Genomic DNA, 13,303 nt, shown 5'->3' with positions numbered 1-13,303 from the left:
CTCTCTCAAATAAATAAATAAAATCTTTAAAAAAAATAAAAATAAAAAAAAAAAGTATTTGAACATTTTACCTCCCATAAACACTTCTTAGTAAGTTACTCAAGCATGGGCGCCTGGGTGGCTCAGTAGGTTAAGCGTCTGCCTTTGGCTCAGGTCATGATCCTGGGGTCCTGAGACTGAGCCCCGCATTGGGCTCCCTGCTCAGCAGGGAGTCTGCTTCTCCCTCTCCTCCTGCCTCTACCTACCCCGCCTTGTTTTCTCTCTCTCTCTCTTAAATAAATAAATAAATCTTAAAAAAAAAAGGTTACCTAAGCATGTACTCCAGCAAAATGAGGGCACAAATCAAAAGAGGAAGACATGAGAAAAGAAAATGGAAATGATGCTACTTCTGGCCATGGAGAGAAGTAAAGAGAAGTACCAGGATGACAGCTCTGTTGGAGGCCTAGAGAACAATCAGAATCCAGAATGGCATAGAAAAATAAAGGAATCTGGGCATAAAAGCTTAGGGAAACAAGACTTGATAGAACTGATGGAATTTAGAGCCTAAAAATTTTTGGGAGGCAAATAATATATAAACAAATAAGAAGGCAATTAGAAATTCTTGAAAAAATGTTTCAGAAAGTCAAGGTCCAATTGTGAAGGTCCCATCCCTGCCACTCACGTATCAGGTGAGTGGCAGGGATGGGATTAGAATTATGTGATTCTAAAACCTGTACTCCTGCCCCTACACCATGATACCACAAATTTAAACAACTGATTAAGAGTTTGAGGGGTGCCTGGGTGGTTCAGTCAGCTCAGGTCATGATCTCAGGGTCGTGGGATGGAGCCGCATCCAACTCTGTGCTCAGGGCTTGAGATACTCTCTCCCTCTCCCTCTGCTGCACACCCCCCCCCAACTTGCACACTCACTATCACTAAAATAAAAAATAAAATCTTTAAAACAAACAGAAAAAGAGTTTGATGGAAAGAAAGAATCCATTCAACTTTGGTGCTGGATATATCCTCCTTTGATTGCCCAGGAGTCCTGACACCAGACTGAATGTAACAAGTCTAAACTTTAATCTTAATATAAAAGGCAACGAATTATATTTATAGAAATGTAATAATGTAAATGTTGTCTCTAGATTTTCAACTTTAATAATAATTTATGAATAAGAAGGTCAAGTTAAGAGCAAAGCACAAAACTTTTATTGGTTATGGGTTCAGGGCCTGGACCGTTAAGGTGTCACGGACAGAGTGAATTGTAGAACAGGTAGCCCCCAAACCTCCTTGACTTGCAAAAGGGGGAGTCAAGAAATAAGCTGACAAAGAATAACAAAGGTGATCTAACAGACAAACTAAAAATAATATAAATATTAAATTTGGGGGAGGAAAAAAACAGTTTAAGGAGCTACATTCTCATTTTCAATCAGAAGTTAAAAGTCGATAAATCAAAAAATTGTGGTAAAAGCATATTAGGGTTAAGGAAGTAACAATCTAAGAATTAAATACAGAAACAGTTCAAATAAAACCTAAAAGGATCCCTCTGTGAGCCTTGAGGAGGTGAAGGAAACCATTGTTTTTCAACAAAAGTCCTTCTGTACTATTGGACTTGTTACTAAGCGCAAAGATCACTTTGTCAAAAATAATTTTCTATGACACTTTTCAGAAAAGGGAAAACACCAAAATTATTACTAAAAACTGGGAGTGGCAAGCAAATGTTATCACTGAAATTATATTTAATAGTGGGGATAGCAGGCTCCTGGGTGGTTCAGTCAGTTAAGCGTCTGCCTTCAGCTCAGGTCATGATCCCAGGGTCGGGGGATCGAGTCCTGCATTGGGATCCCTGCTCAGCAGGTAGTCTGATTCTCCGTCTCCCCCTGCCCCCTGCCTGCTTGTGCTCTCTCTGTCAAATAAATAAATAAAATCTTCAAAAAAAAAAAAGGAATGGGAATAAAATATTTTTTCTTATAGAATGTTACTCAAATAAAATTTTTCTGTTAAGAATATAAAGTCCTACTGAAGTCAAACTGTTTTCTTCTTTATAATTCTGTTTTCTGGTTTATGTGTAATAAACATGTATCCCATTTATAACCAGAATTTCTTTTTTAATTTTTAATGTGATCAGTGGTCAAAGTCAGTGTGCCAGGTGGCTAAGAGTCCAACACCTACATGCCCCCAGCCTGATTTATGAGCTTTAAAGCGCAGCAGGAACAGGGCAGTAATTTTCAGGGGCCGTGTGTTTTAACATCAACCCTCTCCACTTGTGTATGCTACCCTGAAGAAACTCTGCAAAGAAAGGTGTGACCGCTCAGAAAAGGTCCCCTTTAAGAGGTAGCAGAAAGTCATTACATCATATACATAGCAACAATCTTACCTAAGAAAATCACAAAAAGCTTTTTAAAGCTTCTTAATGGCCAGGCTTTGTTTCCCATAAAGCTCACTGTTCAGCTGGGGAAGTGACATGGGGGATTAAAGGTAGGAGTGAGGAAAATGGAAAAGTGCTCTGTAAGTAGTTGGCAACAGATGAGAGGTCCAGTCCAGGGTCTACCATTAAATAACCACATGACTTTCCCAAAGTCACACAGTCACCCTTCCCTGGCCTTGGGTTTTCTAGCCAAAAAAACAAAACAGAAGAAAAAAAAATCAAACCTGACCCTGGTCCAATCTGAAATCCTTTTAATCTCTCATTTATAAAAGCCTTGACTGACAGAATCAATGATAGGATGGATGCCACTGTTAGCCCCATTTCACAGATGATGGAGCAAAATAGATTTTATGACAATTCAGGGTCAGTTGCCACTATTTTTCAAGCTTCTATTTAATCCATCAAAATATGTTGCCTTTGGAGGCTATGCAACGAAGTATGACACACAACATTTAACTTATTCCAACTTTAAACAAAGCCCCCCAAAAAGCTCAGATAACTCCTGGCAGATTGCTTGTCCTGAAAGACAATAGTCACAATGACTTAATTTCTTAAATTCCTTAGCTACTTGGCCAGAAAGTTTCCAGGGGCCGCATCAAATCAGGCTAGCCTACTACCTAACACATTTTTTCAGCTGTGGTCTTCACTGACTATCCAAAGTGGAAGAAGATGTACTCTGCTTTGGGCTGCAGGGTGGTTGTAGTTGGGGGGATGGACAAATGAATCTGAGCAACTTTCTCTAAACCCGAAGCTAACTTCCATTTCTGCCCTGGTTTCAATCATTCCATCATCATGCATTTGTGCATAAAAGGGAATTTTTTTGCTTTTGGGGGGGTCCTTTTTTCCTAGCTTTCCTCTAATATCAGGCAAGCCTCTTATTTCATATTTTTAATAACCACAGTTATACTGATCATATATCACATACTTGTGCAGGTGTATGTTCATAAGCACAGCTTAAGTCATTTGGGACCAAAAAAGATCCCCCTAAATTACTCTAAATTATTGGACCATTTTTCTATTTGCATTTACTACTAAGTCCATTTCTATAAAAGTCGCAATAAATACTCAAAACCGCACTTACCTAAGTAAACTTAATACAAGATCATTTTGGAGCTTTATGTACCATAGAAACTAATGTCAGCCTTCAGAACAGTATCATCACATTTAGAAAAATGTCATGTTATTACATCACATTCTTGAATTCCACCAGCCATTTAGAAGTCAAAGCATTGAGTACATGTCCACACTAACACTCAAAGCCTGGGGGAAGGCCAGTTGTGGAATGACCATCAAGTCTGTTTCCGGACAAGTGCTTCTCAGCATCACACCAACCCCAGAAACAAAATAAAGAACCCCTCCTTGCACAAGATGTCAACAGCATTGGGATGGGGAAGGAATAATTGGTCACCAGTATGAGTCAAAGAGTTGACTACAGCAAACCTCATCCATTACTGTGTATTTGTTATAAAATCCAACTGACAGCAATCAAATACAAGTGACAAAGAAAGGCTTGATTATATTTTTAAAAGAGCACATAACGTCCTAGCATAAGTTTTAAACTAAGGCTTCTCCATCAAAGCAATTTCGGCTTTAAAATAAAGTCTAAGGCAGGTTCTAAGGAGAGAAGTTTCTTTCCATGGCAGTGAATGGCCAGTCAGTGCAGGCAATCTGGAACCAAGTGGACCAGCCACTGGCACAACCTCCAGCCAGGCCATCAATAGCCTGACCCCCCCTTGACCTCACTGGTTATGTTTCAAGTTCCAGCGTGATTTCTCCTCTGGAACATAATTATCTTAGGGTACCACAACTGAAACAATCTTCTTTATGTCTGTGAATGTATTTTCCCTTACAGTCTAATGTAAAAATCATCACATCAGGAAAGCCCTAACAACCTGAAAGGGAAGAGTAACAACAAAACAGGCTCCTGATCCGCTGGTATTTTAGGTTACTAACTGCAACATAATGTAACTCCTGACCCAATTTCCACACAATTGATTTTCCAGCCCACAACTACTTCACCACAGAGTTGCTAATTACATCACTGTGCTGTGTGGTCATTACATCCATCACTCAGCTGCGAGCAGAAAGGCCTACCAGGCAGTGTTCACTTTTCTAGCTTGCTTTTCCTAAGAATGGAGAGACTGCAGACCACCTACACTACCAAGAGTCCCTCTCCTTCCCAAGCCTCAAAAATGTTCTAGAATTTATCTCTGTGTCACATCCCAATGGACCAGGCTCTGGGGCATCTGAGTTGGAGTGGACAGGTAAGGGCGTAAGGGTTTGTGCCCAGAAGTCATTATTCCAGATTCAGGGCAAAGTCACCTATGTGTTTCATGAGCATCACCCCAAAACTACTTTTTTTCCTCCTTCTACGAGTTTCCAGGTCCCCAATCTTTTGGAAATTCCAGGACCCTGGAAGAATCTCACCAGATGCTCTTCTTCTGACCCTTTACCATTCCAACACCCAGAGACTCACTCCCTACTTCCATCTTCCCAGATCTTTCGGAAACAAACGTGGAAGGACACACACGGCGCGCGCGCGCGCGCCCCCCAACAAGCATGCGCACCCTGGGCACCGTGACTGTGCCCCCTGACTTCGGGCTGACTTACTTGAGGAAGTACCTCTGGCCAGTGGCCGTGAAGGTCATCTCCCAGCCCGGGGGCAGCGGCAGCTCGTCGGTCACATCGTAAGACTGCTGGCGGAGGTGAGCATGCTGCTGCGCTGGACTGCCTGCAGCACCCGCGCCGGTGCCCAGCTGCAGGGACGCGGGCGACGAGTGCGAGCGGACGTGCTGGGCGCCGCTGGCCAGCCGGGGCCCCGGGTGGCCGCCGGACGAGTCGGTACTCGACTGGCGCGAGTGCGAGCCAGAGTCAGGCTCCTTGAAGAACGATTCGGGCAGGATCTTCTTCCGCCACGAGCTGGGCTTGGGGTTCATGACCGAGTTGAAGAGGGCTTCGAGGTCCGTGTCTAGGTCCTGCGTGACGTGGATCACTTGCTGCCCGGGTGGCGGGAGCGGGGGAGGCACCGAGGCCGGATTCATCTTCTGCAAAGAGAAAGGTCAGATCAGCCTTTTATTTAAAGTCGGAGGAAGGAGTCCAGGGGCAGAATAGAAACAAAAGAAAAAGAGGCGACAGATAGGTGTCCGCCTCAGGATCCCAGACACTCAGCGGTAAGGCCAGCCGGATGGGGGAGGGGTCCCTCCTGGCCTGGAGAATTATGCAACTTTCTTGAAGCAAGTAAGTTGCCGGGAGGAGGACGAGAAGGAAGGGCGGGGGTTGGGGGGGGTAACTGCACTCGGGAGGTGGCTGAACTGCTGGTGGCGAAGGACAGGTCGCAACTTTCCCGGGCAGGCAGCCCCCCCAAAGTCTCAACCCAAGCCAGCTCCACGACATCGCGACTCCGGAAGCCCGAGGAGCCCAGGCGCCCTGGGGTGGAACGGGGTGAGCGGGCGCGCTCCAGCGGGCTCTACCTGGGCGCGCAGCGAAGCCGAGTCTGGGCGTGCGGCGGCCGCCGTCCCGCCCGAACTCGCCGTCGGGCCTCAGTCGCTCGCGTGCGTCCCGAGCTCGCGGGGCTGTAGCCGGGGTCCGGCTGGCAAATCCCGACTTGGTGCCTGGCAGCCGAGGGGCTTCGGCTCTCACATCCCCCGAACTGGCCTCAGGCGTTTGTGCTCCGCGAGAAGGCGGAGGAGAAGCAGACAGCGCGGCCGCCGCGGCTCCCGGACTGTCCCATAAACAAAGTTTGGAGCGAACTCCCACTCCCAGAAAAGAGGCGGGCCCGAAAGTTGAGCTGTTGAATTATGCATAACCTCCAAGTCCTGAGCCTGCCTGCCCCCGCTCGTCCCTCCCCTTCCTTCTCCTCCTCCTTCTCCTCCCCCACTTCGGCTCCAGAGAACCCTGGGCGTGATAGGTACTTTGCTGGGTAAGAGGAGACGGGTGCCCCCCATCCACTCCTCCCGGTCGTGCGGACCTTTCCCGCGGAGCCCTGGACCTGCATTCCTTTGAGTTTACCGCGGACTTAGGGCGGGATCAAAGGGAAAGTGGCCTGCGCCTGTTTAATCAAGGGCTTGTGGACCGAAACTAAGGCTGGGGGCGGCGGAGGGCACGCGAGTGAGCGGCGCAGGCCGAGGAAGGGCCGGTCCTGGCTGCCGCACCCTCCCTTCGTGCTTGGTGCGGAGGCCCGGAGCGCCCAGAGCGCCGCGCCGATCCGAGGTTCTGCCTGAGGGCGGGCTCGGGTCCGCCCTGGCGCAGGGAGACAGGCCAGCCTTTCCACGGGAGGCTGCTTAGCGCTTGTGACCATATTTGGTCTGGCGAGGAGGCATCTTGGCTGTTTGGCTTGCAGTTGTCTGCTAGAGCGCAGACGGTGCCCAGAAAGTGCCTCTGTCACTAGAGCTGCGGCTTCGCCAGTGGGTGCGTTGTAAACAAACAACCTTGAAACCATTCGTCAATCTTTAGTCTCCTTGCGTGACTCGGGTCACTAGAACTTGAGAAGAAACCTGGTCAAAGCTGGGTACTGAAAAGGGAGAGCAATCGCACCCCCCCCCTCCCCCGCGACATCCGCGCGGGTTGTGGGAGGATTGGAATGTCCCTGACGCCCTCCAGAGAGCCTGGAGCCGGGATGGAACCAGAGCAGGTGGCTGGGAGTAGAGAGGGTGCGCCAGTGACCCGGAAAAAACCACCCACCCTCCCACCGGCTGGATCTAGGAGAGGGGTGGAGACCCCCCAGCCCCTAGATCTAGCTTGGCAAGACAGCTGCGGGAAGTGGGAGGCAGCCTTGGCCTTCGGAGCAGCTCAATTCCTTCTTCCCTTGTCCCCTCTCCACTGGAGGGAAAGGGAAAGCGGCTGCGAGGTAAGTAACGTTTCACAAAGTCCCTACCCCATGCCATTTGATTCAAACAAGTTTTTCGAAATAAGTCAAATGAGGCAATATATGTACAGACAGTCGGGACTTAACAGTGGTTGGACTTAACGATTTTTCCACTTTAGGATGGTGCAAAAGGGATATACATTCAAACTTTACTCGGAATTTTGAATTTTGACCTTTCCCCAGGCTAGTGACATGCCCTGCCTTACTCTCCTGATGCTGGGCCTGGGCCACAGCAGCCACAGCTCCCAGTCAGCCCTGCCATCAGAAAGGTAAACAGCTTACACTTAACAGCCATTCTGTTACCATATAACAATTGTCTTTCACTTTCAACTGTAGTCAATAAATTACTTGAGATACTCAACACTTTATTATAAAATAGGCTTTATGTTAGATGATTTTGCCTGACTGTAGGTTAATGTAAGTGTTCTGAGCACATTTAAGATAGGCTAGGCTAAACTATGATGTTTGGTATTAAATGCATTTTCAACTTACGGTGTTTTCAATTTACAGTGGATTCATGAGGACCTCATCCTACCTAAATCGGGAAAGATCTGTAAAACACTTAGAACAGCACCCAGCCCATCCACATACCTCTCCGTTAAATAAAATAGAATTGTATTAAGTGCAAGTATTGCTCCTCACTATTTTTATAAGGGTGAAATAAAGTCAAAATCTGGAGTTACTTTGAAGGAGAAAAGTTTACAGGAAAGACAAGACCACCCCATAGTTTTGCCTTGGAAAAGGCCAGGGAGTATTTCGGGGCCACTCTCTGAATGGCTACTCCCTGTCATGCCCACAATAGAACAGAGCCCACCAAAATGAGGCACCTGTCACCCCATTATCTATACTTGAGGGTGTGCTCTGATTCCAGACTCCCCACAGAGTGGGAAAAATCAGGGCTGCCTTAGAGAAAGACAGCCACATGGGTCACCTTCAAAGATAAGCAGAGCATAAGCTCCTCTCCAGAGACTCTGGAACCCCAGATTTCCCGTGCAGCAAAATCCTCTGCCCATAGGACCAGCAGAAGGAAGGGGGAAGCGACATGTCACTCCACTGGAAATAGCATCAGCAAGCTATCGTCAAAAGCCACCACAGTTATGACAATGGGGAAATTAGCTATGAAACTAAAGGAAGTAAACGGACCAAGTGGTTACTAATCAGAAGCTGCAAGGCCAACTTGATGATTAAAGGATGGAAACTTCAGTCCAGCCCTACTCCAGGAAGGTCCTCACCCAAGAAGGAAGGGCCTGCTTTGTAAGGAGTTATCTGGCAGCTACCAAAGAAGAAAATGCTGAGGGAGCTGTGAGAATCAGGGTTGGGATTGGATGGGCAAGGATGCTGTCTTCATTCCTTGCCAACCTTCAAGAAATAGATGGTGAAAGACAGAGAAGTTGATGCCTGAAAAGGAAATTGCCCAGATCACAGGATAACTCAAATGGAAAACCCCCAGTTCCCAAATCGCCTATGTGATGTGATGGTGGATGGTTGAAGACATTTGCTCCATCCTTCAAAAACAACAGCTTCAGATGACATAACATTTACAGGTGCCTTGTATGTGTCAGGTACTACCCATGTGAGGCAGCACAGTGTAGTGACTAAATGTATAATCTCTGGAGCAAAATACCTGAGTCACCTCAAGCAAAATACTTGAGCTCTCTATTCCTGGGTTCCTCCTTCGTAAATTAGGTGCAATAACAGTACCCACTTCACGGGGTCCTAGGTTAAAACACGACAAATTTTATCCATTGACCCATGATAGAACACAAGTTTTGAAGTGCCTAGCTCTACTCTTCATTGGGCGGGTAACTTAGCTTCCCTAAGTCACAGATTATTCATTACAAGTTGGTGATAATATTGTGGTAGTCCGTGACATTGCTGCTTTTCAGCGGACCATCCTCCCTTATGGAGTCCCATCCAGTGTAAATCTGGACTAGGCTGGTGACTTGCCTTAACCAGGAACCCTAAGAAGGTGTGGAAGTTTCTATTTTTGTACTTTTGGGACACCTAAGTCCCTAGATAAGTCCAACTACCCTGCTGGAGAAACCACATGGAGAAGGAGAGGCCCTGAGATATGTGGAGAGAGGGAGAAGTCCAGCCACCACACTTCTGAGCTGAGCCCAGCCCCTAGCAGCCCATCAGCTGACTGCAAACACATTAGTGACTACCATCTAGATGAATAAAAGAACCACAGAGCCTAGCCCGGCCCAGACTGCAGAACTGTGAGCAAATAAAATGGCTATTGGGTTAAGCCACTAAATTTTGGCATTTTTTTAATGCAGAATGAGCATTCTAAGGATTAAAAAAGAAAATGGAAATAAAGTTCTTAACACAAATTCTGGTACATACTAAAGCACTCAAATGATGGTGATTTAAGCCTCATGGAGGCCCAAAGAATAGATAATATATTTTATATCCCCATTTTACAGATAAGGAATCTGGCCCAGTGAACTCCAGAACATTTTGTCTAAGTACACACAATGAATTCATGAAAAAAACCCTCAGATTCAGCCAAGGATTAATCCTAGATCAGAGTGCCTTTTCTATTCTCCCATCCTGTGCGAGTCACCATTTGCTCCCTGGTATTGTCATTTTAAATCAGTGTGCTACCTCCTGCATGCCTATCTCATAGAGAAACTCCACAGTTTTTATAAGATAATCAATTGAGAGTAAGTAAATTTCTCTCCACTTGCAAAGACTTTCCACTAGAAGTTGATTCCTGCTTCCTAATCTTCCCCTCAGCACACTTCCTACTGAAAGCTTCCCTGAGCCATCCATCCCTCCTCCCTCTCTGTCTCCATCCAAGCAACAGCAAGTGATTCTTTATCCTGGTGTCCCTCAAGACCATCCTTCCCTTCCTGCTCCCACAACAAGACCTTATCTCAGAATGCTTGCAGTGGCCTCCTACCTGGTTTCTCTGCCTCCGGTCTCTCCTTTCTGGCCTCCTATTTTCATGATGTCATTCCCCAGCTCACAAGATTTTAACAACTGCCCACACGAATAAAGGTCAGAGCTATCAATCTAGCACCCAAGGACTTGCAACAAACTGCCATCTTCATTGCTTTCTGACCTTGATTCTTACACAAATGTGTCTTCATCCACTCCAGCCAGGCTCTGACCCAAGCATATTTAGCCTATTCCTTCACTACATATACCTCTATTTGAACCCTGCTCAAAACTGCCCTCCATATTCCATTGTCAAGCCCCCATTAGTCTCTCTCCCCTAAATTCATATTATTCTTGTCTTTTTCTTTGTTTCCTTGTCTGTTTCTTTGACACATAATCATATAAAACACTGTCTTCTACCTTTTACCTCAGTTATCTCTTGCCTCCTGGGGCTAGAAGAATCCTACATTTCTTTATGGAAATGCTCCTTTGAAGCCCATAGTTCCTTGAGGGCATGATGATCCTTACATGATTTTGCCCATTTTTCTTTTAGCGCCCACTGGTATACTCCTAACAGTTTGTAAGGTAGCCTCTTACCATTCGTTACAGTTTTGGGACTTCATATGGAATCAGCTAAGAGAATTGCAAGCTCTTTGAGGACAGGTCTAAGAGGGCTTCGTTTTCTTCCTGTTTTTCCCCACACCTAAGAAGGTGTTCCCTACACAGCTGGGTTCAGTACCGGTGGTCACCCAGCCCAATGGCCATTGTCTTGACTTTGTCATCTGCCATATTTGCCTCAGGAAAGCCACAAGCTGCTTTCTTCAGCCCTACCCCTCTGAATTGCTGACTTGGTGTGGGTGACTGATTGCTGCTAAGAGGAATGGTCAGAAACTTGGTGGGGTGGGTAAGTTGTTACAGGATCCAGCCCAGAAGCCCTTGAGGCAGAACCGGCCTGGGCTTGCTGAACTAGTCGAGAAAATTCTCAAAGCAGAATCACCATTAGCAACTGAAGAGGAACTAAACAGACCAGGACCTTGAATAGATAAGGGTTTGAATAATAAAGAGTCCAGAAAACTGTTGCATAAGATAAATCTTTATTTCACTAGGAGGATTAGCGTTGACCAGTTCCTTGACAAATCAAATGTGACACTTGTGTATTCATAATTTACTGCATCCCAAATGCCTAGCAAAATGTCCAGCGCACAGCAAGTTTACAAATACTTAAATCAAAATGAGTTGGTCCTGCCACACATTTTTGCACAATATTATTCTTTGCAGGTGCAGGTCTCATTGTCAGGCTTCACTCTAGTGTTCCTAATAAATACAGCACTGGCATGATCATAAGGAAGATAATTTTGATAATGATGATGATGGATGGGACTGTTCTGCCTCATGTTCTCTTGCTTCAGCAATGCAGTTGGACTAGAGGAAAGGGGGATTTCTGAGATTTAGTCTTTACTTGAGTACTGTGTGCAAGTGGTTTGTCCTCTAGTATTTTTGCTATTTTTTTTCCTGGGGAAGATATTTTTAAATGGAAAAAATAAATTAATACATATTTTCTTAGAAAAGGAAAATAGAGGGGCGCCTAGGTGGCTCATTCGTTGAGCGTCTGCCTTCGGCTCAGGTCATGATCCCAGGGTCCTGGGATCGAGCCCCACATCGGGCTCCCTACTCGGCGGGAAGCCTGCTTCTCCCTCTCCCACTCCCTCTGCTTATGTTTCCTCTCTCACTGTCTCTCTGTGTCAAATAAATAAAAAGAAAAAATAGAAAAGAAAAATAAAGATTAGCTATCAAGCTATATTGCAAAGCTATATTGCCAATTGCCCCATAATCTTAATTAGAAGTATCCTAAATATTTAACAAGAGATTGGCTAAGTATTTGTGAAAGCTTAATACCTACTGAAGTTTTTGGTAGCTATCTGAAATAGTACTTTTGAGGGTGCCTGGCTGGCTCAGTTGGTTAAGCAGCTGACTCTTGGTTTCAGCTCAGGTCATGATCGTAGGGTCCTGAGATCAAGCCCTGCTTTGAGCTCTTCACTAAGCATGGAGTTTGCTTGAGATTCTCTCCCTCTCACTCTCCCTCTGCCCCTCCCTCCACTCATGCGAGCTCTCTCTCTAAAATAAATAAATAAAATAAAATCTTTTTATTTTATTTATTTTTTAAAGATTTTATTTATTTGACAGAGAGAGAGAGACAGCCAGAGAAGGAACATAAACAGGGGGAGTGGAAGAGGGAGAAGCAGGCTTCCCACAGAACTGGGAGCCTAATGGGGGGCTCCATCCCAAGACCCTGAGATCATAACCTGAGCCAAAGGCAGATGCTTAACCAACTGCCCCCCCTTTTTTTAAAAAAAAAAAGAAATAAAATCTTTTTTAAAATATGAAATAGAACTTCTGAAGACAATGTACCAATGTGAAAAAGATAATTTTTATTATTTTTGAATAAGTACATCTGAAAACAAGTATCTGTGAACACTATAATTACAACTTTGTTCAAAAACATGGGGGAAACATGAATGAAAAGATGCTAAAAATAATACCTAAACACTAAAAAATAAAATGTAAAAATAAAAAAGATAAATGTTTCTATATACTTAGATCTATGTAAATCTATAAATGCATTACGTGATAGAGAAATTGAATCATCACTCTCAGAAGCCCAAACCATATTATTAATATCATTTTGGGTATGATGAGAGAACTAATTAGCAGTGTTTGGAGGTAAATTTCAAGGTTCTCAGCATTATTTATATATTCAAGAAATATATATATTGTTTGAGTGCCCACTGCATGCAACACAGAAGTGATCTTTCAAGCTAAACTTGAAAGAGTCTGCCACCTGATAGGATAGTCATTGGTTGATGATGTCATTGAACCCCTCCCTCTACCCAAATAAGTCCCAGATCTGGTTACACCAGCTGTTCAAGCCACTGCCCTTCTCTGGTCTTATTTGTCACGTTGACAGGAGCCCAGGATATATAAGCTCTACTCTTACCCTCTGGCTCAGCATTGTCCAGACTCAAGGGAGGCCACCTTTCATGCCTGGTCAGAAAAGGTCAATCCCTTTTGGAGCCAAGAAGAGGAGAGGAGCAGTCAAACCAATGTGGGATGGAGAGAGGGCCCAGGACTCAAATTCTTCTCCACAAGAG

The 13,303-nt window shown here is 45.2% G+C and overlaps 1 protein-coding gene across 1 annotated transcript in view; it reads right to left on the bottom strand.

The window, feature by feature from the left end:
• Positions 1-6,117, bottom strand: part of WWTR1 (WW domain containing transcription regulator 1) — a 130,350-nt gene extending 124,233 nt beyond the window's left edge. Inside the window, exons 1-2 of the mRNA XM_088020984.1 lie at positions 5,878-6,117; positions 5,018-5,451 (exon numbers count right to left, since the gene is read on the bottom strand). Of these exons, the coding sequence (XP_087877110.1) occupies positions 5,018-5,448 (431 nt within the window). The 5' untranslated portion in view covers positions 5,449-5,451; positions 5,878-6,117. The remainder of the gene's footprint in view (positions 1-5,017; positions 5,452-5,877) is intronic.
• Positions 6,118-13,303: the final 7,186 nt, after the last annotated feature.

This window comes from Eumetopias jubatus, unplaced genomic scaffold (genome assembly GCF_037043125.1).
Source record: "Eumetopias jubatus isolate StellerSeaLion01/CBP00866 unplaced genomic scaffold, mEumJub1_p1.0 scaffold_1, whole genome shotgun sequence".
NCBI lineage: Eukaryota > Metazoa > Chordata > Mammalia > Carnivora > Otariidae > Eumetopias > Eumetopias jubatus.
Note: the sequence above shows the minus strand (reverse complement) of the source record. Positions and strands in the feature narration are given on the sequence as shown.